At 54.7% G+C, this 21,384-nt stretch overlaps 7 protein-coding genes across 7 annotated transcripts; 2 read left to right on the top strand and 5 right to left on the bottom strand.

The window, feature by feature from the left end:
- Nucleotides 1-2,505: 2,505 nt before the first annotated feature.
- On the top strand, nt 2,506-4,461 carry SETTUDRAFT_173428 (uncharacterized protein; the record flags this gene model as incomplete). The annotated part of the gene is made up of 5 exons (XM_008031598.1): nt 2,506-2,565; nt 2,618-3,142; nt 3,209-3,816; nt 3,894-4,116; nt 4,277-4,461. 5 exons carry the CDS (start codon nt 2,506-2,508, stop codon nt 4,337-4,339), a joined length of 1,479 nt encoding a protein of 492 aa, XP_008029789.1. The 3' UTR covers nt 4,340-4,461.
- A 642-nt stretch (nt 4,462-5,103) lies between these two features.
- On the bottom strand, nt 5,104-6,286 carry SETTUDRAFT_95955 (uncharacterized protein; the record flags this gene model as incomplete). Its single annotated transcript, XM_008031597.1, has 2 exons — nt 5,104-5,796; nt 5,846-6,286. 2 exons carry the CDS (start codon nt 6,284-6,286, stop codon nt 5,104-5,106), a joined length of 1,134 nt encoding a protein of 377 aa, XP_008029788.1.
- Nucleotides 6,287-6,548: 262 nt separating this feature from the next.
- On the bottom strand, nt 6,549-7,340 carry SETTUDRAFT_43604 (uncharacterized protein; the record flags this gene model as incomplete). Its single annotated transcript, XM_008031311.1, has 1 exon — nt 6,549-7,340. The coding sequence occupies one exon, from the start codon at nt 7,338-7,340 to the stop codon at nt 6,948-6,950; it is 393 nt and encodes a 130-aa protein (XP_008029502.1). The 3' UTR covers nt 6,549-6,947.
- Nucleotides 7,341-8,139: 799 nt separating this feature from the next.
- SETTUDRAFT_165161 (uncharacterized protein) lies at nt 8,140-9,285 on the bottom strand. Its single transcript, XM_008031596.1, has one exon. The coding sequence runs from the start codon at nt 9,123-9,125 to the stop codon at nt 8,232-8,234; it is 894 nt and encodes a 297-aa protein (XP_008029787.1). The 5' UTR covers nt 9,126-9,285; the 3' UTR covers nt 8,140-8,231.
- A 1,813-nt stretch (nt 9,286-11,098) lies between these two features.
- On the bottom strand, nt 11,099-13,778 carry SETTUDRAFT_165160 (uncharacterized protein; the record flags this gene model as incomplete). Its single annotated transcript, XM_008031595.1, has 2 exons — nt 11,099-11,655; nt 11,706-13,778. Coding segments are annotated over 2 exons (2,416 nt in total), but the record flags the coding sequence as incomplete, so codon positions are not given.
- A 456-nt stretch (nt 13,779-14,234) lies between these two features.
- SETTUDRAFT_43602 (uncharacterized protein) lies at nt 14,235-16,984 on the bottom strand (the record flags this gene model as incomplete). Its single annotated transcript, XM_008031310.1, has 2 exons — nt 14,235-16,762; nt 16,816-16,984. The coding sequence occupies 2 exons, from the start codon at nt 16,982-16,984 to the stop codon at nt 14,277-14,279; spliced, it is 2,655 nt and encodes an 884-aa protein (XP_008029501.1). The 3' UTR covers nt 14,235-14,276.
- A 487-nt stretch (nt 16,985-17,471) lies between these two features.
- On the top strand, nt 17,472-19,551 carry SETTUDRAFT_140992 (uncharacterized protein; the record flags this gene model as incomplete). Its single annotated transcript, XM_008031594.1, has 1 exon — nt 17,472-19,551. A coding segment is annotated over one exon (2,080 nt), but the record flags the coding sequence as incomplete, so codon positions are not given.
- Between the last annotated feature and the right edge of the window lie 1,833 nt (nt 19,552-21,384).

Below are 21,384 nucleotides of genomic sequence, written 5' to 3'. Positions count from 1 at the left end.
CCCCCCCCAAGACACAAAAACCGAACCCTTTGTTCGTTTGGGGGGCTGCACACCCCCCGTACATGTAAGCAAGGATGGCTCAGCTGAGACTGCACAAACCTACTCTTTGTAGCAAGCCGTCGAACGCGGCACTAAGGTGTGGATTTGATTTTAGCGGCAAACCCACACACCCCCCCTCCTCTCTCTCTTCCGTTCCCTTGACGGTACGTGTGGATGTGGATGTGGATGTGGATATGTGTGGGTTATGCCTTTCCGTCCCTGAATTCCCACTTGTCGTTACCTCCACCGCTGCCGCACGCCGCCCGAGGACTCCCGACCGTGGCGTTGAAAGGCTTGGAAGTATGTACTTACAGTAAGCAGACGGACAGAAAGAGTGGCTTGCGGCTGTTGTTCCTTTCCCATCTGCGGGGCCTCAGAAACGGGAGGGAGGGGAGTCAAAGGGACCCGGAATTACTTGGTTTGAACTACATGACATGCCATCCCGAGACTCGACTTTCTGCTGGTGATGCGCGGGGGGGGGGGGAGGCAAGTAACCTCGGCCAAGGGGCTTACGTCAACAGGTACGGCACACGTGACGGCGACAAGGGGGGTAGGGGGGGACCATGACTACTACGATACAGCGTCCAAGCAAAAGGGCTTTGGGATACATGTCGACATCATGCCATCGTCGATGCCATCTAGTGTGTATGGTAGTCATGAAGTGGCGTCTGTCTCCCTCCACTCTCCTTCTCTCTTCCGCCCACCCCCCCTGTCTGGGGCTCCGCGCTTTCGTATCCAGTTTCCCAAGGGCTTGGTTGGAAAGATACGTCGGATCTTCCGATCTCCATGGATCCTGTACTACACACACCTACATACCTAGCTACGTAGTTAGTCAACGCATGGGGCTGCACACGTGGGCTTGCCATGTAATGGCCCAACACAAGGCGCTCGTGCACCACGACGATTCTTGTTGACTACCACCACAAAACGAAAGAGAGAGAAAAAAAAAGCGTCCACCGCCTCCCCCAAACCATGTACACTGGCCAAAAAAGTCAAAATGCAACACTACGTACCACTAGGCAGCGTGACATTTTGTTTTTTTGTGTTCTAGCGATGGGCTTAACTAGCTAGGGGGTTTTTGTTCCATCGACGATGCACCTCGTGGCTGTTGCCGTTGACTTAACTCGGAAACGGGAGGAAGACCAGTCGATCTGCTGCTGGGCTACTTTTTAGCACGAACACATTACACCGCCACAAGACTTGTCCCCCCGGGCCCCCCAAATCCATGCAGTCAACCAAAAGGCGCCCGTTTCGGGGTGCACCTGCATGTGCTTTTGCTTTTTCTTTCTCGTACGCGGCTAGAAGACGGTGGCAATGAGAAAAAAACAAAGAGAGAAAAGAGAAAGAAAATGCTGCTCGGGTCGGTAAGAGGTGGAGCCGGAGGAAGAGGGGGGGGGGTGAATGCTTATGCAAAGCCGGGCTTTTGAGCGGAGCCGGGTGGCCTCAGGCAACGAGAATTGCAAGACAAGAAGAATTACAGTTTTCACCTGCACCTGTAGCCCAACACCCGCCAGTGGTACCCAAGTATCTAGGGCCGCTACTATTCAACTAGGTGTAGGGAGAGGGAGAGGAGTTTCCCGTGGCCGGTTGCATGTCCTAGGCCCAATCCATCGACTCCACAGCCGCTGGGTGCATTCCTTCCCGCTGTTGCAGAGGGCGGACAAGCCCTCCATCTCCCCATGCTGTAGGACAGAGACGCACCCCCTCATCAAATAAAAAAGTGATACCCATCTGTGCCTGGCATGACTCCGCTATGCCTGTTTGGGAGTATCACTTTTTTTCTGATGAGGGGGTGCATGTCTGCCGATCACACGCTGCAACTGTTCGTTCGCCTCAACGAAGATGCTCGGGCCTAGAAGAGTTCGTCATCGTTACTTTTTTTTTGCATGGGGAAAACAGGAGGGCGTCTGGGGATTACCAGAAAGAGCTGGATGGGATAGGCACGCGACTACAGGATCCCAGCTGTGTATCCTATCATATCCTATTGACGTCCATCCGCCACGCTGCTCGCTTCGGTCCTTCATCGCGGAGCAAGTCGAATAAGACACTGCATCACTGGCCGTAAAACCGACATGTATACTCGGCTTTTTTTCGTATTCGCTCAACGAGGCCCTTGCTTACATGCTCCGCAACTGTCGGTGACACAGGTGCACGTCGGAGTCTGCTGGTCCCTTATTGGCGGATCGGGTGCCTTGTTGGTACCGCGCCGTGTGTGCTACAACAATCGACTTTGTGGTCAAGGATACATGAAACTCTGTATCGTGTCCGGTCAGACAGGTGTTGCTTTTCGGATCCCCAGCGTCGACGACGGTGATGAGACGCGGGCGAAGAAAGAAAAAGCGGCGTGGTGGTGGGAGTGGTGTCGTGTGTGCGATGGCATATGTAAGTGGGTGTGGAACCCCCAGGGCACATGGATTGTAAATCTGCTGGACCGTTTTTTTTTGAGAAAACATGGTCGTATCTGCAATGGCTCTTCCGAGTATGCTGTTGCTGTTGTACGTGGTTGTTGGCCTTGTTGCAGCAAAGGTGCTGGAGTCTCAATCAACCCTTGTACAAAAACCTCACTTACAAACCCCAGATCCTCTACACAGGCCTGACATGCCCGACCAAACACCTCCCAGGGCCCTGGTACACACGATTCACGCACTACCGGCTCAAACGTGCCGTGATAACCGGTCAACGCATCTTCTACATCGACTCGCTGCACAAGCGCTACGGTCCCATTGTGCGGCTCTCCCCGACTGAAGTCGGAGTCGCCGACCTCGACGCCTTCAAGGAGATCCACAAGATAGGCACAAAGTACCTCAAGAGCGAATGGTACCTCCGGCTTGCCAACTTCCCCAAGGCCGGCGTCTTCACCATGCTGGATCCCCGCGAGCATGGCCCCCGTAGAAAGCTGCTATCGAGATCCTTCAGCCGCTCCTATCTCTTGCAGTACTGGGAGCCCGTTGTGAAGGAAAAGGCGCGGCTGGCAGCCCAGAAAATCAAGGCCGATGCCATGCAGGGCTCCGCAGACGTGTACAACTGGTGGATGCTGCTCGCCTCGGACGTGAGCGCGCATCTGGCCTTTGGCGACTCATTTGGCATGCTGGAAACCGGACATGTAAGGCCTCTATTCACAGCGACTCTGCGCGAAGACAAGACTAAAAAAAAACACAAACACACACAGACGAACCAATTCATGCGGGTACTGAAGAAACTCACCATGGGCGCAGGCATCATGGTGGAGCTCCCCTTTCTGCGTATCCTGCGCTTCGTGCCCATCACAGCGGTCCAGGAAATGTTCAACGCAAACGACTTTATTCTGCAGGGCGCCAGCAAAGCCGTCGAAACCGCGCGTTCGCGCACGGGTGAAAACAACATCTTCGCCAAGGTCATCGAGGACTGCGAGAAGGAAGGCGACGGCCACATTGACGACATGGACGTCCGCATCGAAGCCATGAACGTCATCATCGCGGGCACCGACACCACGGGCGTCACACTCACATATCTGACCTGGGCCGTCCTGCAGCGCCCCCAGCTGCAAGCCGCGCTCGAAGCCGAAGTCGCGGCTCTAAACGACCATTTCACCGAAAACGACCTCATCGCCCTCCCCCTGCTCAACGCGGTCATCGAGGAAACACTCAGACTCTACGGCGCGGCCCCAAGTAGTCTCCCGCGCGTCGTGCCTCCGGGCGGCGCTTCCTTTGCAGGCCACCACATCCCACAGGGCGTAACCGTCGATACGCAGGCGTACACGCTCCATCGTGATGCTAGCATCTGGAGCGATCCGTTGACGTAAGTACAGTAGTCTGGGTCCAAAACCCAACATTGATATACTTACGATAACTAACACTTTTCACCACCACCTCCAGCTTCAATCCCAACCGCTGGATCGCATCTCCCAATGAAGGCATCGCAGAAGCACATTCTCCCGCTGCGAAACTGGCTTTCCACCCCTTTGGCGCTGGCGCCCGCTCCTGCATCGGCATCCATCTCGCGCGCATGGAGCTGCGGTATGCATGTGCCTTTATGTTTCGCGAGTGTGCGGGCGTGCGGCTGGCGCAGAGTACCACGCCCCAGAGTATGGAGTTTGAGGTACGTTCTTTCTTTCTTTCTTTCTTTCTTTCTTTCTTTCTTTCTTTCTTTTGGTGGATGGAGCTGGAGTGCGAGTTGGGAAGTGAGCAATAGTCTTGCTGGTCTTGACACAAGGCGGATGGATGGATAAATGTGCTAATCAACTATGTGTGATACTCAGAATTTCTTCCTCATTGCGCCAAAAGCGCATCGCTGCGAGATTACGCTGAAACAGGACGACTGAATCGCTAACGTTGAGACATGTCGATTGTGGTTGCGTTGAACCAATGAGACACTGTTCTGAAAAACCCTGTTACTTATCTTGATTGCTTTTTTTTCTCTCTTTCCTTTTGGAACTCATCATTGGGGGGTGAGCTCGGAGCTGAGCGGTAGATGCAAAGAAAGAAAGAGAGATGATGGAAAAATGTGCAATCTGAGACTTTGACGCAGGGGGGGAAGAAAAGGGTGTGTGTTTTGAACGAGCACAAGAGAAGTGGGTAAGTTGGATGGTGATGGTTTGTGGCTCGGGGGTTTAGAATACGGTGTAGCACTTAGTACATGAGTTTTCTACCAATCAAAGCGTTCAAGTCGAGAACACCCCAGACGCAGTAATGCATCATCATCATCACCATCGTCATCATGGCTCAGCTTTGAAATAACCCCCCATGCCTGAGATTTCACTAGTCAAGATCAACCTAACGATTCACATCACTAGCACACAGATACAATCAGTCAATCAAGCACACAGCACTCAAGCACATCATCCGAGAACATGAAATTTAAAAAAAAACAGGCACATAGATAGATGCAACCCGACAACTACCAGCCATTACAATCATGAGTTTCGTACAAAACCAGAAAAAGCGCGCCCCCCCCCTTCCCTCGCGCAATACAACAACAAGTTTAATCCAGGTATATATATATCCGTGGTATCATCACTCTAGACAGACAGCAACATGCACCCATCACATGATGTGCATGCAAATACATTTTGAATTTCACCGCCACTTACAAAAAGTACATGGCAGCGGCGCCACCAAGGAGAGCACCAAGGCCCACAGCGCCGGTAGGCTTGGCGGCGGCAGCGTTGCGGGTAGCCTGAGGGCCACCAGATGGGCTGGGGGAGCTGCCGGCAGCGCCGCCTGGACCACCGCCAATGGGGGAGCTGGGCTGGGGCTGGCCAGAAGTGAATGGAGCGTTTGAAGCGGGGGTGGCGCCGCCAAAGGCTGGTTCGCCTTCTGGGGCTGAGGCGTTGTTGGGGTTGAGGACTTCGCTGATGACGTGGACGACGCCGTTGGAGACGAGGACGTCGGCGAAGACGACTTGGGCGTTGTTGACGTAGATGCCGTCGTTGTCGACGAAGACGGTGACGTTGGCGCCGTTCAGAGTAGTCAGAGAAGTGCCGTTGCGGAGCTTGGTCGAGTAGCCTACGGGGCCGGCAACAACGTGGTACGACAGGATCTTGGTGATGTCGGCGATGGAGGCGTTGGCGAGGACAGAGCCAATGTCCTGGAATGCCTGGTTGGTGGGAGCGAAGATGGTCAGGTCAGGAGTGGTGTTGGCGGTTTCGACTAGGTTGGCGCCGACCAGAGCGCCACGGAGAGAAGTAAGGTTGGCTGAAGTGAGGACATTGGATGGCGCCTCGGGGATGGTCAAGAAGTTGTCGATGATGTGAATGACACCGCCAGTGAAGTTGACGTTCTGAATTGTTAGTAGGCTAGTAGAGAAGCAGTCGAGTGCAAGTACTTACAGCGGTAGTAACAGTCGAGTTCATGTTGTTTCCACTGAAGAACATGACCTTGTTGTCCCTGGACGTGGCGTGAACGACTTGGCCGCCGGTGACATTGGTGTATGTCGTGTTAGTCAGAAGTGTGGGCACAAAAGCACCAGTAGATGGGATAGCAGAAGCCGGGTACGATCCATTGAGGACATGGTACTGGAGAAGAGCAACCAAAAGGCCTGGGTCGGCAGTAAGCGAAGCCAGAGTCTGTTGGCTGACTTTTGCAAAGGCCGCATTCGAGGGCGCCAGGATGGTAATGTTTCTGGCGCTGTCCAGAAACTGCAGGATGGTCGGGGGGACGAGTCCCTTGAGCATAGAGAGATCCTGCGTAGCATTGAGAGCAGCCGAAAGGGAAGGCTCTTGAGCAAGCGCAAGGCCCGCGAGGGCGGTGATGGAGAGGTGCTTGAGCATGGTGACTGGCGCCGAGCGTGAAGCAGAGAAGATGTCTGGAGTGGATTGTTGCTGGTGAGATGCTTTCGGCGGACGGGGGAATTCCAGCAATAAGTACTACCATAACATACTACATAGCCACAGACGACTCTGCCGTCTTGTCGTTAGTCAGTCGCCATCTCGAACCGACGCCACCGGCGACTTCTCCCCACGACCCATGGCGACCCTTGGGCCGACAAATGCAGCATAGTCGTCGCCATGGCGAGGCGTGCGCCTGGCAGTGCCGCTCGGCAAGCACCAGTGATATCATGATTTGGGTGCCGAGTCAGCACCCAAGTGGAACCATGACACGTTGAGACAGCATACTTTGAGCATGGCGGCGGTTCGAAGCGTCTAGTATCCCCGGATTGTTCTGCATGGGCTGTCGAGCATTGTTAAGACTGCACGGCGCATCCCATCCAAGGCCTTCTCTTTCTCGTCATCTTTTCATCTCACGGCGGCAGCCCAGCCGTGCCATTCTCCAAGGACTGCTCCGGTACCGGGCGAGGCCGGGCGCTGGAGGAGACGGGTCAGCCAGGGCGGATGGACTGCAAAAGGCCGGTATGTGAGCAGGCGAGGGTGAATGTGCAAGTCGAGGTTGTGCATGTGTCAGTCGATCTAGCTTGTGTGGGGTGACCAGGGCCTAGGGCTTGGCATACGACACCATGGCCCAATCTGTCCTTGACTGCCACTCTCCACCATACGATGCGCGTATCGAGCGTACCGGCAGCAGATCGAGCCCGTCTGCACGGCGCAGCACGAGGGCTTGCGCGTCCACATGGGGCGTCTTGGTAAGGCTGGAGCTACCTGGCCGTTGGGTCTGGCTCCCCTGTACATCTCCGCTTCCAGCATCGTCGACCAGCGGCACCATGTCGCCTTCACAGCCGTCTTCACCTCTGCCCTGGGCTCTACATGTACACACCAGCTCCGTGTTGCTGCCGTGCCGACTCAGCGGCGGTGAATGATATGAATTGGCCCGTCTGCTCGCATTTTTCCGCGTCCCGCAAAGCACCGCCGTCTGCTCAGCCGCCACCATGGCGGCCTTCTTTCACCACCCATCTACCCACGTCCTGGTGGATCTCTCCGGCAAAATTTCGCCGTGACCGCTTCTTCCCTCCCCTCTGGACGCCTAACAATACACTCCCAAGACGCCGGACTGCAACGACAATACTGCTCGCGCATCCAGTGTGTGTGGCAGCAAACCAGTCTTCGTCACTCATTTGTAAGCGACACGCCGCTGTGTACGTGTATGTACCCTCGCGTAGCACACCCACCCTTGTTGCATTTGTCCCGAGAATCGACGTGTGCCCCCAATATGCGTTGCCTCAGTCAGGTACCATGATATGGCTGTTCGTTGCCCGTTCTAGGCGTAGTGGCTAGTTTTTTCTGCCGTCCGAGTAAGCTTACGGTTACAAAGCAGAAAAAAAAAATTAACATGGGGTGAGGCAGGGTATCGTGGCTTGCATCATTTTGGCTAGGCATCGCGGGCTGTGCTGCTACGTCTGCCATGTACTGTGCACTTGGGTGTCTGGAATCACAGCTTCGATATTAACTGCGTGACGTGCGGATTTGATGGTGGGAATGCAAAAGATCAGAATGGTACAAAGGTGGTGACATGGATGTATACCGCTCATCGCCCAGCGATCCCGTCATCTTAGTGCTGCTTCCGCTGGCTAATAGCCATGCGCTCTCCAAGACTACGGCTCCTGTCACGCACGACGGACGCACTTCCGGTGTCTCAGGACCGTCCTGAGTTCCCGTCGACATAACCAGGCAGACCCCCGAACGCATGTTGCATAGAAGCCAGACTCTTACAGCACAAAAGTAGTGCATTTCGCGCAGCTCTCCCTTCCTCATTCCAAGCACCATACTCCAAGCTCGTCATCATAAGTCGTAGGCGTAAAACAAACAAGCATCCCCCCCGTCTCTAACTCCTGCCCCTCAACATCCTCCCCCAGCTCGCCCCCAGCCCCCTCGTCTCCTTACCCCGACTCTTCCTCGTCGGACTCTCAATCCTCGTCTCGCCCTTGACCAGCACCTCTACCGGCGACCGCTCGCGCCGCTTCCTCCTACCAGCCGCATCTTTGGGCTCTGGGCTACCCGCCGAGTTGAGCGTGTCGCTCCGTTTTCTGAATCTGCGGTTCGGACTCGAGGCTTGTTGTGGTGTTTGTGACTGTGACTGTGACGACGATGATTTCTGTCTCTGCGCCGTTTTCTTTGCTGTAGTAGCAGTTGCTGTAGAGGGCGATCGTTTTCTCCTTGGTCTTTCTCCCTCTTCTACTTCTGCTTCTACGTCTACCTGTTGATGCGGCCCGAGTACAGGACGGGTATCCGGTACAGGACGGGTATCCGGTACAGGACGAGCATCAGGTACAGTATGAGCATCAGGTACAGGCCGAGTATCAGCGTGATGCATGACTTCGCTCTTGCGCGTCATGGCTGGACTCGGCGTGCGTAGTCTCATTGTCGACTCCATCTCCATTTCTCTCTCTACGATCCTGCTTTTCCGAGCCATATCCTCCAGCTCCTGCAGCGATACTTTGCGCATCTCCGGTGCTGCCGCAGCCACAGGCCGAGCGCGTTTCGCCGCTTCACTATGCATTCGCTCCGCTGCTGCTGCTTCAACACGCTGTGCGCGCCGCGCTTCCGCATACGCATCTAGTATCTTTTCAATATGCTTTCTATGTGCATCTGTGCTAGCTAGCCGCGCGACTTCGAGGACGAGCAGGAAGGTGAGAATGTAGCCTATGAAGAAGGCGGTGCGGCTCCAAAAGTCCGAGCTGAGCAGGAAAGAAAAGAGTTTGAGTGTGCTGAGCAACATATTTGGCGGCGTTGCTGCCGGAGTTTCCGGAGTTGAGTGCATGGAGGAGGAGAAGTCTTCGTGGTAATTGCGGTGGCGTGTAATCTTGGGTGTGTCGGACGCAAGACAGCGATAAGGGAATGTAGGGATCAAGGTAGGTAGGAAGTGGACACGTACAATCCCCAACAGAAATGCGTATTGGTTGGATTGACTGGCTGGCTGATGGATTGACGGGTAGGATGCGGAAGGATTGTTTGAAGGGTTGGAAATAGAGGGGGGGGGGGTTCGGTCTGGGATCTGGGGTTTGGGGTTTGAGATTCCCCCGCTTCCTCTCTCTCTCTCACACATGCTTCCTTTCTTTCTCCCTATCTTCCTATCTTTCTCTCTCTCTCTGTGTGTGTCTCTCTCTCGCTTTCTTTCTTCTTCAGGTTCGACAATCCCATCTCCCTTACTCTGCGCAAACTTCCCGCACACGCTATTTTCTCTTCTTCCCCGCCCCATCGTCCGAAATATCCTGGCGATTCCGGGATTGATGCGGTGATTTGGACACTTCTACTAGTGTCTGTAAGCTGGACTTACTACCATCTATCGGCTTATCTTTTGATTATTATCTTTTGCCTTTGCTTCTTGCTGGTTTGGGATACGGGACAGGGGACGAGGGCACGCGCGCGCTGGTCGCAGGTAAGGTTCAAGAAGGAGGGTGTGTTTTTCTTCTTCGCAGTGAGAAAAAAAAAGACGAGATACTTGCGACTGCTGGTTTTTCGAGGGAGTCCTGGGTATACTTACAGGTCCAGGGTCCCCTGGCACAAGACATGAAGGAACGACCATGACCATGACGTGACAAAGTGACATTTTAACCATCCATGTGTCCCGCTCAGCTGTATATTCACATCCATACGCTCCATGCTACATGCTACATTTCCAGTCCAGTCCAGATAAGCCCATGTGCAGACTCGCAAAAGGGAAATTACACAGGGGGGAGATGGGCATCAGGCGAAACAAGTACAAGTATCTGAAACATCGTGTCCCGCGCATAGATTTACTTACTTACCCCTCACAGACAGACCACACAAACATACAGACATGACCTACGCTACACTACTCAGCTTCGCCTCGCCTCCTCACTTGTACTTGTAACTTCTGGACTCGTAGTTGGGGGATTACACATGTATGCAAGTCAAGTAAGCAAGCAGGTAAGCAAGTAAGCAAAAGCCGTGTAACCAAACCAAACCAAACCAAACCAAATCAAGGCCGTAAATACCCACAAGTACTTACTTACATGCCATCCCACGACACGGCATGCAAATTCCCGCCAAACGACTACTTACAGTAAGAATCACCTACTTACAGTCGGATATACACATCTATGCGTGGTATTCTCAAACTGGTTTTTTTTTCCCCATACCTACATTGTCTTGGCGCTGGCCCAGCACCACGCCATGTATGATGTATGATGTAATATACAAGTAGCTCGGGGGAATGAGGTGTGGGATATACAATATGTATAGATAGATAGTTAGATAGATAGATAGAGATAGATAAATAAACCAAGCGCTAATTTCAGTGGGTGGACAAGGACGAGGGAGGGGGGGGGATGGCACATGTCAGATTTTGTTTCTTTCTTTCTCGTTATTCAGCGTGTTTCACGTCACGTCACGTCACGTCACGTCATGTTACATGTTTGAGGGGCACGAGGGCACGAGGGGGTGAGAAAAGGAAGCGCGCGCTTACGTAGACGAGATAAACACACACACACACCACATATACATATACACACACATATACATATACACACACATATACATATACACACACACACACACACACACACAAGAGAGAGAGAGAGAATATGTACATATCATACATGCACTATACAAACATGCAAAACACAGCAAGTCCTCTCTCATAATTGCTTCCATCTTGTTTTTGTTTTTTTGCGTCTGCATCTGCATCTGCTCAAGGCCTATGCAAATACGCCAGAAAAAAAAGGGGGGGGGGGCGTAGTAATACATACATAACATGATTGTGGTTGTGATGCAACTCGCGCAGAGCAAAGCAAAGCAAAAGATAAGTACGCCCGTCTCCGAAAAAACTCCAATCCAGAATCGCTAAATGAGGGAGGGAAAAAGAAACGCCGCGCTCATCAAATGCAGCAAAAATGCAACAATGCAACAATGTTCCAAAAAAAAAACAGTCCAAAAACAAGCTTTACCGCCCTCGAGGCAGAATTTCATCATTGAACATGCTCGCGTCCCAAGTCCTTTCTTCCATAATCTTAGCAGCTTCTTCGCTAACCCAATGGCTCTCGCCAACGCCCGCACTTCGCATGCTGTAGCCAGCAGCGTAATTCACACCATATGTTTGGCCAAACAAACAGGTCCATATTGTGGCGCCGATCCAGGAGAAAAAGGTCGAGATGGGGAGCCACCAGTCGCGGATCAGGGTGCGGTAGATGAGGGTAGGAATGACATAGGGATACTTGGGCGCATTTGGATTCACGCTGAACGGATAGGGATACGAGTAGGCATACAGGGGCCGGCAGTACATCTCACTACACAGCAGTTAGTAACAGCATCTCCAAGACGACAACGAGAAACTTACCAGGCAATCTCTTCACTTACTAACCAAGCCAAGAAGAAGATGAGAAAGATGCTTAGGCCTGTTAGTCCGCCCCAGACCTTCCATCGACTGTCGGATTTCTGCCGCAACGTTTTTAGTCGCTGTTCCCAGAACAGGCTCTTCCACCATCTCCACATGGAAAACGTGTGCACGTGATCACTTGTGCATAGACATGTTCGCGTCGTCACCTTTATTTTTTCGCCAGCCTCACCTTCCTCAACATGCTCAACCTGGTCCTCGACACGCTTCATGCCCCGGCTTGCGTCACGGATGCTGGTGCGCGCAGCACGGAGGCGGTCATTCATGCGGTGCAGATGGACAAGCTCTTGTTGTCTCTGACGTTCTGCATCGTTGCGGGGAGCATCCGTTGGAACTTGAAGACCCTGAAGCGTGTCGTCCATTGCGATTTCAGTCAATGGGGTGATGAGCTCTTCGAGCGAGTTGATGGTAGAGTCGCCAAAGTCTGTTGACGACTCCTTGCGGTGAGCCTTTGCTTCTTCGACGAGGGCTTGCAGTGCAGACCTGGGCAGTTGAGGGCGAATTGGCTCTATCGTCGCCTTTGCCGGTGCTTCTTGGCCAGACTCGGGGGGTCTTTCAGGCGATTTGTCCTTGCTCATACTACTTTTCCTGGAGGACCGCGACTGCGAACGCGAACGGTCTCTCTCTGTGGAGATAGATGAAGACCTTTGGGCGGTGCGTGGGCCTGGTGTGTCAACCCAAGCGCCAGTCACCACTGGAGTCTTGGGGTTCAGTATTCGCTGTGCAGGCATTGGCGTTGCATCACCGCCCTTGGCCTCAGCCTCTGTCTCTGTTGGTGGCTCTGGTGCTTGTTCAGGCTTGTGGGGTGCTTCTGATGCCTCTGGAACGGGTGCCATGGGCTCAGCATCCGCGGTAGGTACAGATGCGTTGTCCCCCGCATCCTGTGCGTCCTCTTGTCGCGAGGATGCCGTACGCACAGTTGCCGTCTCCGATGCACCGTCCAGCGGCCCAGGAGGCGTCGTCTGTGGCCGTGCTGGACTCGGTGTGTTGGAGGCTCTCGCGAGCCGACGCAGCAGGTCCTGCGAGTCTTTCCGCCGATGGGGAACTCGTTTTGGCTGGCTTTTTTCAACGGTAGCAATGACCTGGCGGTCTACTGTAGCTATGCTCTCCGTGCTCTTGTACATGGCAGCGGGCATGCGTTCCTTGGTCACGCCCAGGACCGGCTGTGATTTGCTCATCGACTGCCACGACTGTTTGCGCGAGCGCAGCTTGTTCTGGGGCGGCGGCGACTCTTGCAGGGCGGGAGCGAGTTTTGGAGGGGCTGCGTGTGCATTTTCGGCAGCCTGCGTGAAGGATGAGCGCCTGGATGCGTGGTCGGGCTCGCTGCCCCGAGTCGTGTCCTGGGCCTGCTCTGTTGCCGTCTCCATCTCACGCTGGCGAATGTCGTCGAGCACGGTGCTTCGCGGTATGTAGGGCGTCGAAGCAATCATGGAAGCCTCGTTGAGCTCAAAGGTCAGGTCCCACTCGTCGGGCGTGGCGGGGCGCGGTGTGCCGTGCATGGACGTCTTATGCGAGAGCGGGCTGTCTTGGACTGAGCGGTGAGGCACGCCCACGTTGTTGTAGAGGCCGTTGGGCGCATCGTCGTCGTCGTCGTCGTCGGCGGCGGCGACGGGCGTGTGCTGCCCGTCGTGGCCGGTGATGGCGCGCATCCAGCTGCGGTTGCTCCTGCTCTTCCTGCCCCACGACGCGGGCGCGTGCATGGAGGGGTCGTTCTGGATGCTCCCGCTGCTGCTGGGCGGGCTCTCGAGCTGGGCGGTTGGCGGGCGCGTGGCCGCCGCCTCGGCACTATTTCTCTCGAGGTTCTCCAGCGTCAGGCCCACGCGCGGGCGGGCGCGGGCTTTGGCAAAGGGCTGGGGGCGGGCCTGGGTGGCGTGGCTCAGCCGTCGCTGGTCGCGCTCGTTGCGTATCATGAGCTTATCAAACTCGTCCTCGGCGTCGTTCTCCAGCGAGCTCAGGCCCGAGACGAGCGACGCAGCGTCGAGCTCGCCGTCGGGATCGCCGTCGCTGGCGTGCATGGTGCCGCGTCCATTGGCGGCCGAGGATGCAGCGGTGGGTCGCTGGACGTGTGCGTCGTGGTAGCGTGACGTGACAGCGTGGGCAGGCGGCGGGGAAGGTGGTTGGAGGGGCTGGCGCGTCGTCATGGCCGGGCGGCGCGAGGCTGGCGCATAACACGGAGGCTTCTGCAGTGGGCGCGGGCGGGCGGGCGTGGCGGATATATGGTGCGAGGGCTCACGACCTAGCTGCTGTGCATCTCGAGGAACTGGAGCGGTAAGCGCACTAGCTTGTCCATGTGTTGTCGCATCGCGCACGCGTCGTGGCTCTGGCCGGCCTGGGCTGGGAACAGGAGCAGGAACGTGCGCCCGCCGCGACAGGATGAGTGACTCGCCGCCCGTCGACTGCACCATCTACACGACGTCCAGATACCAGATACTACCTATCAACATATCCATATACTACATGTACCGGTATGCTCGCTGTCAAATGCTGGCCCTGTGCTGCACACTGACACCTGTCTCACGGCTCCTGGCTGTCAATGGCCTGCAGCCGCCGCCCCACCATCTCGTCGTCGGTATTCCCCTGCTCGTCCCTCCATGCCCGCAGCACTTCCTCCCGCATCACCCGTCGCGGGGCTCGCTTGCCCGTGAAGAGCTCAAACTGCGCAAACGCCTGCTCGGGTATAAAGTCCAGCCCATCCATATACGTCCAAAGCTTGTTGCGCGCAGCCCGCACCTGTCGCATGAGCGGCGTGCTCAGCGTCTTGTACGCCGTCTCCATGACAATGCCCCCCGTGCGGCTTTCCATCCACTGCTCGGGTAGCGTAAACTGCGCCGCCGGACCGCCGTCGATCGAGTCGGTGGGTATGCACGAGATGATGATGGTGGGCTGGCGCAGACTCGCCGGCCATGCGTCTTGGCGCGACCTTAGGATTTTGAAGTCGGGCAAGTTCCGAGGCGTCACCGACGACGCCGTGGCCTTTTCCGACGACGACACAAGACGCGAAAAGTGCGCAATCAGGCTCTCGGCCCGCTCGTACGATCGGTTGAAAATGACAATCTTCCTCAGCCCCATCTGCAGCAGCGCGTACACGGCTGCCCTGGCCATGCCGCCAGCTCCCACAATGAGCCCGCACGACGAAGGCCGTACCGCGTTGGCCGGAGACAGCCCTCGCCGCACGCACGACCGGATCCCAATCCACTCTGTGTTGTCGCCGTAGAGCGCCTGGATCGGCCCCGACTGGTTGCGCTCCTGGAAGAGCTCCAGTTCGCTGGGAACGCTTCCATCGCTGTGGCGCCTGCGCACGGGTATCACCGTGTTGATGGCGCCAATAGCTCGAGCATGCTGGCTCAGCGAGTCCACGAGTGCTATTACCTCCATCTTGAACGGCTGGATCACAATCGAGCCACCAAAGTTGGGCTGCCGCACAAGCTCCTTGAGGCTGTTTAGTGAAGGGCTCTGGATGCGGATGAACTCGTGGGGCATCCCGCACGCCCTGTACGCAACATTGTGCATTGCTGGCGACACGCTGTAGCCCACGCTTTTCCCGATAATGTACATTTGCATCGGGTCGAGCGTGAACGAGCTATACAGCGCCTGCGTCACCTGTCGAGCCGTGACCCGAAACTCATCGCCATGGTTGGTCGTCTCGCCCACCGAGGGGGGCGCAACAGGTGTCAGGTATTTGTTAAAACAGACGGACCGCCGACCGGCTGGTCCTGTATTGTAGCAGATGAGCGGGACCCTGGCCTCGTGCGCTGCCATGCGGGAGCTGAAACTGCGCACCAAAACATCGTCGTCAATCGAGTGGGCCGGTCGGGTGAATCGAACGGCCGAACAGCCAAGACGCACTGCCAGTTCATATTGCACAACCCAGAAATTATCGTCCCACGGCGTATCGGCGTGGACATGTCCAATCATCTTGGTTGTACCTCGAGAAGCCATTACATCGCCAAGCGTGGCGGCATCGAGCGACAAGTCGACACTTGCATATTCGGGCGCCAGCCTCAAGCCATGGCGTACATGCTCCAGATACAGCTTTCGAATAGAGTCTGTAGTCGATGCCGGAACCACGTGGTAGATGATGGGCACTACTGCACTTCTTCGTACCTTGGATATGCACGCGCTGACATGGTCCATGAGACCGCTTACAGGGCCGTGTTGTTGTAAATCAAGCACAATCTCGAAGGCGTCCGACCCCACTTCCAGGTGCTGTATGTCGGCATTGTCAGCCAGTATGTCTTGCAGCGGTACTTGGACGGCACAGGTGTATTCGCGAAACTCGGGTGCTACGTCAGAGAGTGGGTACCCGGGCTCCAACGGCGGAATCGGCGTGCCAACTGAGCCGTCCGGATCATGGGGAGTTGTGATTATCGACAGGAATTTGAGAAACGTTCTTTGGGCTCTTTTCAGCGTGAGGAACGCGGGAGCCACCGGTTGGTCGGCGGAAGTGTCGGGACTGGCGACTTTGGCCTCGGAGACGTTGTAAAACTCGTAGTTGGAGCAGCGGCGAAGCATCGGGGCAGTCAGCGTGAGCATGTCTTTTAGTCTCTGCAGATCCGGCCCTCCTAGATAGCTGTGTACACTGGAAAGGTCGCGGAGCACGTGCACCACGGCATGTGTGCTACCAAAGTCCTGTATCAACGACTGTGCGTTCCTCTCCAACGAGAGCGCGTTGCAGACAATGATGGCGCCATGGTCGTGCTCGTGGAGAATGTTGCGCAGAAGCTCTTCGACGCGCAGATTGTAGTTGGCGGCCCCAAACTGCTTGCGGTACTTTGCCGTCGAGAAGCCCGTCGTCTCTTGAAACACATCTTCCGTGTCGACGACGCGCCTTCGACATGCCATGGAGGCGATGACGGCCAGCGTCGACTTTCCAGTCCCCGGCATGCCGAGCAGCACAATCGAGGCATCCGCCCGGAATGCGCGGCGCCCATGGCCCGCTGAGGCGACGGGAGCAGGCGTGAGCCGAGGTGTGGTGGAGCGAGTGCTGGACATTGTTGAGGCTGCTGCTGGTCAGTATGGGCAACGGCCTGCCGCACAACCGCCTTGTTCTTACAGGTATCGCCTGCGCTGAGCTTGCGCCTTTGGGCACCTATCGTGGGTTCGGGCGTCGCCGCTTCGTGTGCTGTCGTCTGGTCGTCGGCACGGTACAGGCCAGTGGCCCCGCCATCAGCCTCGCCCAGGGACGCAAAAGTCCGCTTGATTCCTACTGCTGGGGAAGCCATACGTAGTACGCATGGTACCATGGGATGCAGAGCAGAGTCGGTCGTCAGTCGTCAATCGTCAGTCGTCAGTCGCTGGGCGTCAGCCTGGCCCGTCTCTACACGGGCTGAAAGGGGGATGACGGTGGCCGTCGAGCAGGTCCATGTCGCCGGGGCGGTGGTGGGCGGAAGATGCTTTTTATTTATCCAAGACGTGATGCGAGGGAGCAGCAGTGGCCGCATGGATGCGCCGGCTAAGACTTCTTCCCCTCACCTGCTCGTCGCCACGCCACGCCCAGCAACACACCTTTGCGCTCCTCTCCCGAGCTGCCCACCCTTTTCCATCCACCTGCAACTCCCCCCGCGCCCCGTGGCCCAGGCCAGCCGTGCGCCTGTCTGCCTTGCTCGCTGCCGGCGCACACGCGAGCCATGCACACGCACTCCGGCCCTCCTCTTTCACCGCAATTGACTGTTTCGTGACCCCATTCTGCCCATCTGCTCGCATCGGGCTCATGCCTGTCCAAGGCCATGCAAAGCGCCCGTCCGCACCTCAGTCCGAAGGGAAACCTGCCAAACGAACCCGAGTGTCGCGGGCATGCGACCAATGCCGCGTTGCGCGTGAGAAGTGTGACGGCCTTCAGCCAACGTGCTCCACCTGCTCCGGAACCACGAGGAAATGCTCTTACACAGCAAACCCCAAGAAACGAGGCATCCAGCCAGGCTACATCCGCGCCCTCGAGCTAGCCCTAGCCTGGCTCTTCCAGCACAATCCAGAGAATGAATCCATGCTCAAGGAAAAGCTGGCAGAGGGAGGCGCCTCGTCATTTCTGCTCAGCCGTGAATCAACCGAGTCGAACAAGCTCCACAGGCGATGGCGCAGGTCGAAATTCTACATGGACGTGGACACACAGCTGTCTGGCGGAGAGCCCTCGAGACATGAGCAAGCTGACGCGCTCGACCCTGCTAGCAGTGACGACGACTCGGATACCAGAGACCCTTTGAATGACAAGCCGGCCCGGAGCCACGGCAGTAGCGTACAGCCAACAGACGCCGCAGCAACGCCAAATGGGCCCGTCTCTATTCCACAGGATAGCTGGAAACTCGTCGAAATCTACTTTGCTAATGTACATTCCTGGTTACCGATTTGCGAGAAGCATGACACGTTGAAATTGGCCTATTCTTACAACCTGCAAGGCCACCCTCTCAACTCGGAGCAATCCGGCTTGGGCTCGCGGGCCGAGCTCTGGAGCATCCTGACAGTGGCATCACTCTATGACACAAACACAAACGAATGGCTGGATCCAACGTCAGCAAGGCCCGTGAAGCTGTACGAAACCTCCAAGTCCATGATACCCAGCGAATCGGGCTGTTTCGACATTGGACATGTCAGGGCTCTTCTGAATCTGGTCGTGTTCAACATGTCCAGGATGCTTACAGCATCAGCCTGGCTACTCGTGGGTCAGGCATCGCGACTTCTCGAGAGTGTGGGGCAGCAGACGCTTATGACCAATTCTAGGCACAAGCATGTCTACTACGGATGCTTCCTGCTCGACAGCATACTGTCGTTCCAGCTCAACCGCCGCCCGCATTTTCGAAAAAGTGATTTGGAACATCTTGGGCCTATTGATGAAGATGGCTTGGAAGAGTGGCAGCCTTGGTCTGGGTTTGATGACCCTTCACATGCCGGCAGTATGACACCGCTGCTCTCACTAAGCACGTTCAACAGCGTCATTGAACTCGTTGATCAACTCGTGAGCCTCCAACAACGGTCTGGACACTACATGTACCAAGAAGAGGCTGTTCAGCGTCTTGGAAGATGGAAAGCGAATTTGCCTACGAAACTGGACACCTTGTTTTCCAGCAACGCCTTTCCACTCCTTGCTCCGCCGACAGTCCTGTTGCAAACAACGTACTACTGCGCTTCTTTTGCCGCCAACCCCTCGGATTCAAGTATGCAACGGTTACTGAATATATTAGAGCAATGCCAAAGGAGCCTTGGTGCCCACCGTCTGCCAGTACCAGTGAAAAGCCTTGTAGTTGCTATCAGCAGGCTTGCCACCCGCGTTAATTTGCACGAAGCGACTCGGAATCAGCTACAAAGGATGAAGATGATTATGACAGGAGCATCGTCTCAGCCGGATGATCAAGATGTGCCACGAGGTCTTGAGAGTTCCATACCCGTCAGAAACGCTTCGATCAGTATGAACCTGTCCACGTCCGAAGCGCTCCCAACAGTAGCCTCCAGTGACCACACGACTCAACCAAGAACAGATTCTGTCAGCACCTTTTTCTCCGCGCCACACTCGACACACGCCCCGCTCATGACCGTGCCTAGCCCTGCGCAATCCGACCCACGATACCCCGAACACACCAGCGACCTGGAAACCTTTTTCGACGAACTGGCGTCCCTCGACAGCGCCACGAGACTGGACAACCAGCCGCAGTTTATGCAAAACCTTGGCTTCGAGCCAGAGGCCAGCATGGCAGATTTATTCAGCGAATACATTCCCTTGCAGTCGTCGACGTTTCTCACGCGCGACGACATGGCACCGCCGGGTCTTGAGCAGTACGCCTTTTACGACGCGAGCTGAGGATTCTTTTTCGTAGTGGCTATTTCACAATTATGTAGAGGTTTTAGCCATGCTGATCAAATATACTCATCCGCTCTTATGCCTGGATACGACGTTTTTGTAGATGTCGATTGTAATACCATGTCATGTTGGATATGCCCGAGACTGTCCCTAGGATCCTGTTTGAATTTTAGTGACGATGAACTTGTTCCGCTGACATAACTGGTCAGCCATTAATCCAGTAAGAGAGAAAAAAAAGGGGGGGGAACTTGGGCGTGTTGCATGAGTACGTAGGATTCTAGAACGCAGATACTCATGCGCGTCTGCTTGTTATGTAAGAGCATTCAAGCATTTCCCCGCCCCCCCCTCCTTGTCCCCGCCATCTTGGACATCCGCTTTAGGCTCTCCCCTCCTCCTTATTATATTTACCATTTCGCCTGAACATTCCCCATTCGCTTCCTTATTATTTATTAGAGAGAGAGAGAGAGACCTATCCATATCCATGCCCCTCGCAAATAAACAAACAAACAAACAAGAAAACAAGAAAACTCTCCCACCCATGCCAAGTAGTCCGCCTTACTACATAGCACCAAGTAGCACTAAACAGTAGCTTCTGAATATATACATACTTCTTCCAGCCTTGTCCTCCGTGTATATCCGTATTCCCTTGGCCTATCCCCCCCCTCCCCCTCCTCCTCCTCCTCCTCTCTCTCTCTTTTTCTTTCTTTCTTTCTTTCTTTCTGTCCATCTATCTGTATACCAGTCTAGCCTAGCCTAGCCTACACTGCCCTGTACTCTACTGTACTGTACTGTAAGTACCTCCTCTTATTCCGTATTGTACGAGGGCCCACACGCGAGCAAATGAGCGAGAGATCCGGAACTTCTTTTTCTTCTTCTTTTTTTTCTTCTTTTTTTCTTTTTTTCTTCTCCCATGTCTGGGTAGCTTTATGTACTGAGTTAGTTAGTTAGTTAGTCCGTTTGTGTATGGAGAGGAAAGGACTTGAGAACGAGATACCGAGTCTTTGTTTTGAAACGGAAAAAATAATATGGATGAATGTATGTACATCAATGCTTCTCCGCATTATTTTGTTTTCTTCTTGCTTCCTCTCTCTCTCTCTCTCTCCTCCCCCCCTTCTTCGCTGTTTTTTTTACTGTACTAGGAGTGTATTGCTCTTTGGGTTTTTGGATCTTTGTTTGGGTCTGTAGCTGCAGAATATGGGCTGTAACTGCGACTCTCGCTCCATTTACTTTCTGCATTTGGTATTCAGGTCAAGTAGTTTTTCTCTTCATTCCCCTCTGTTTTTTCCTCTACTCTGAATTTTTACTTTTATATACCATATCGACTTGCCAAGTACAGCTTCTTCTTCTTCTTCCCCCCTTGTTCCCATCTTTCCCCTGCCTTCCTTCTCCTTCTTCTTCTTCTTCCCCTTCTTTTTTTTCTTCTTTTCTACATCTTTTCTTTTTTCTTGTTTCCACATTCCCACATTTCCACTTGCATTTTCGGCTCGAAAAGATGCCAAGTTTGTCATGATCCAGGGCCCGCCGCCCTTATTTACTTATTTCCCCCCCCCCCCCCCTTTTTCTTCCTTGCTTCTTCATTCTTTTCCTTTGCTTTCCTTTACTTGACCTTGACTTTGTTTATTATTATTTTTTCTCTCTCTCTGTATGTGTGTGTGTGTGTGTGTGTGTAGTTTCTCAAATGGCAAGAAAAAAAAAGATCAAGAGGAAGAAACCAAGGAAGAATTTCAGGAGAATACAAAGTACATAATAGCATTAATCACTATATCGCTATATGAGTCTACACAAATCTACTTGCATCGATGCTGCGTTGCAGCGGAGGGGGGGGGGGGGGGG

The sequence above is a fragment of the Exserohilum turcica genome, assembly GCF_000359705.1.
Source record: "Exserohilum turcica Et28A unplaced genomic scaffold SETTUscaffold_6, whole genome shotgun sequence".
Classification (NCBI taxonomy): domain Eukaryota; kingdom Fungi; phylum Ascomycota; class Dothideomycetes; order Pleosporales; family Pleosporaceae; genus Exserohilum; species Exserohilum turcicum.
The sequence above is the reverse complement of the archived record's forward strand: the minus strand, read 5'-3'. Positions and strand labels throughout refer to the sequence as shown.

Bases quoted from the DNA above. Each gene is read 5' to 3' on its own strand.
- SETTUDRAFT_165161 (XM_008031596.1), bottom strand. From the start codon at position 9,125: ATGTTGCTCAGCACACTCAAACTCTTTTCTTTCCTGCTCAGCTCGGAC.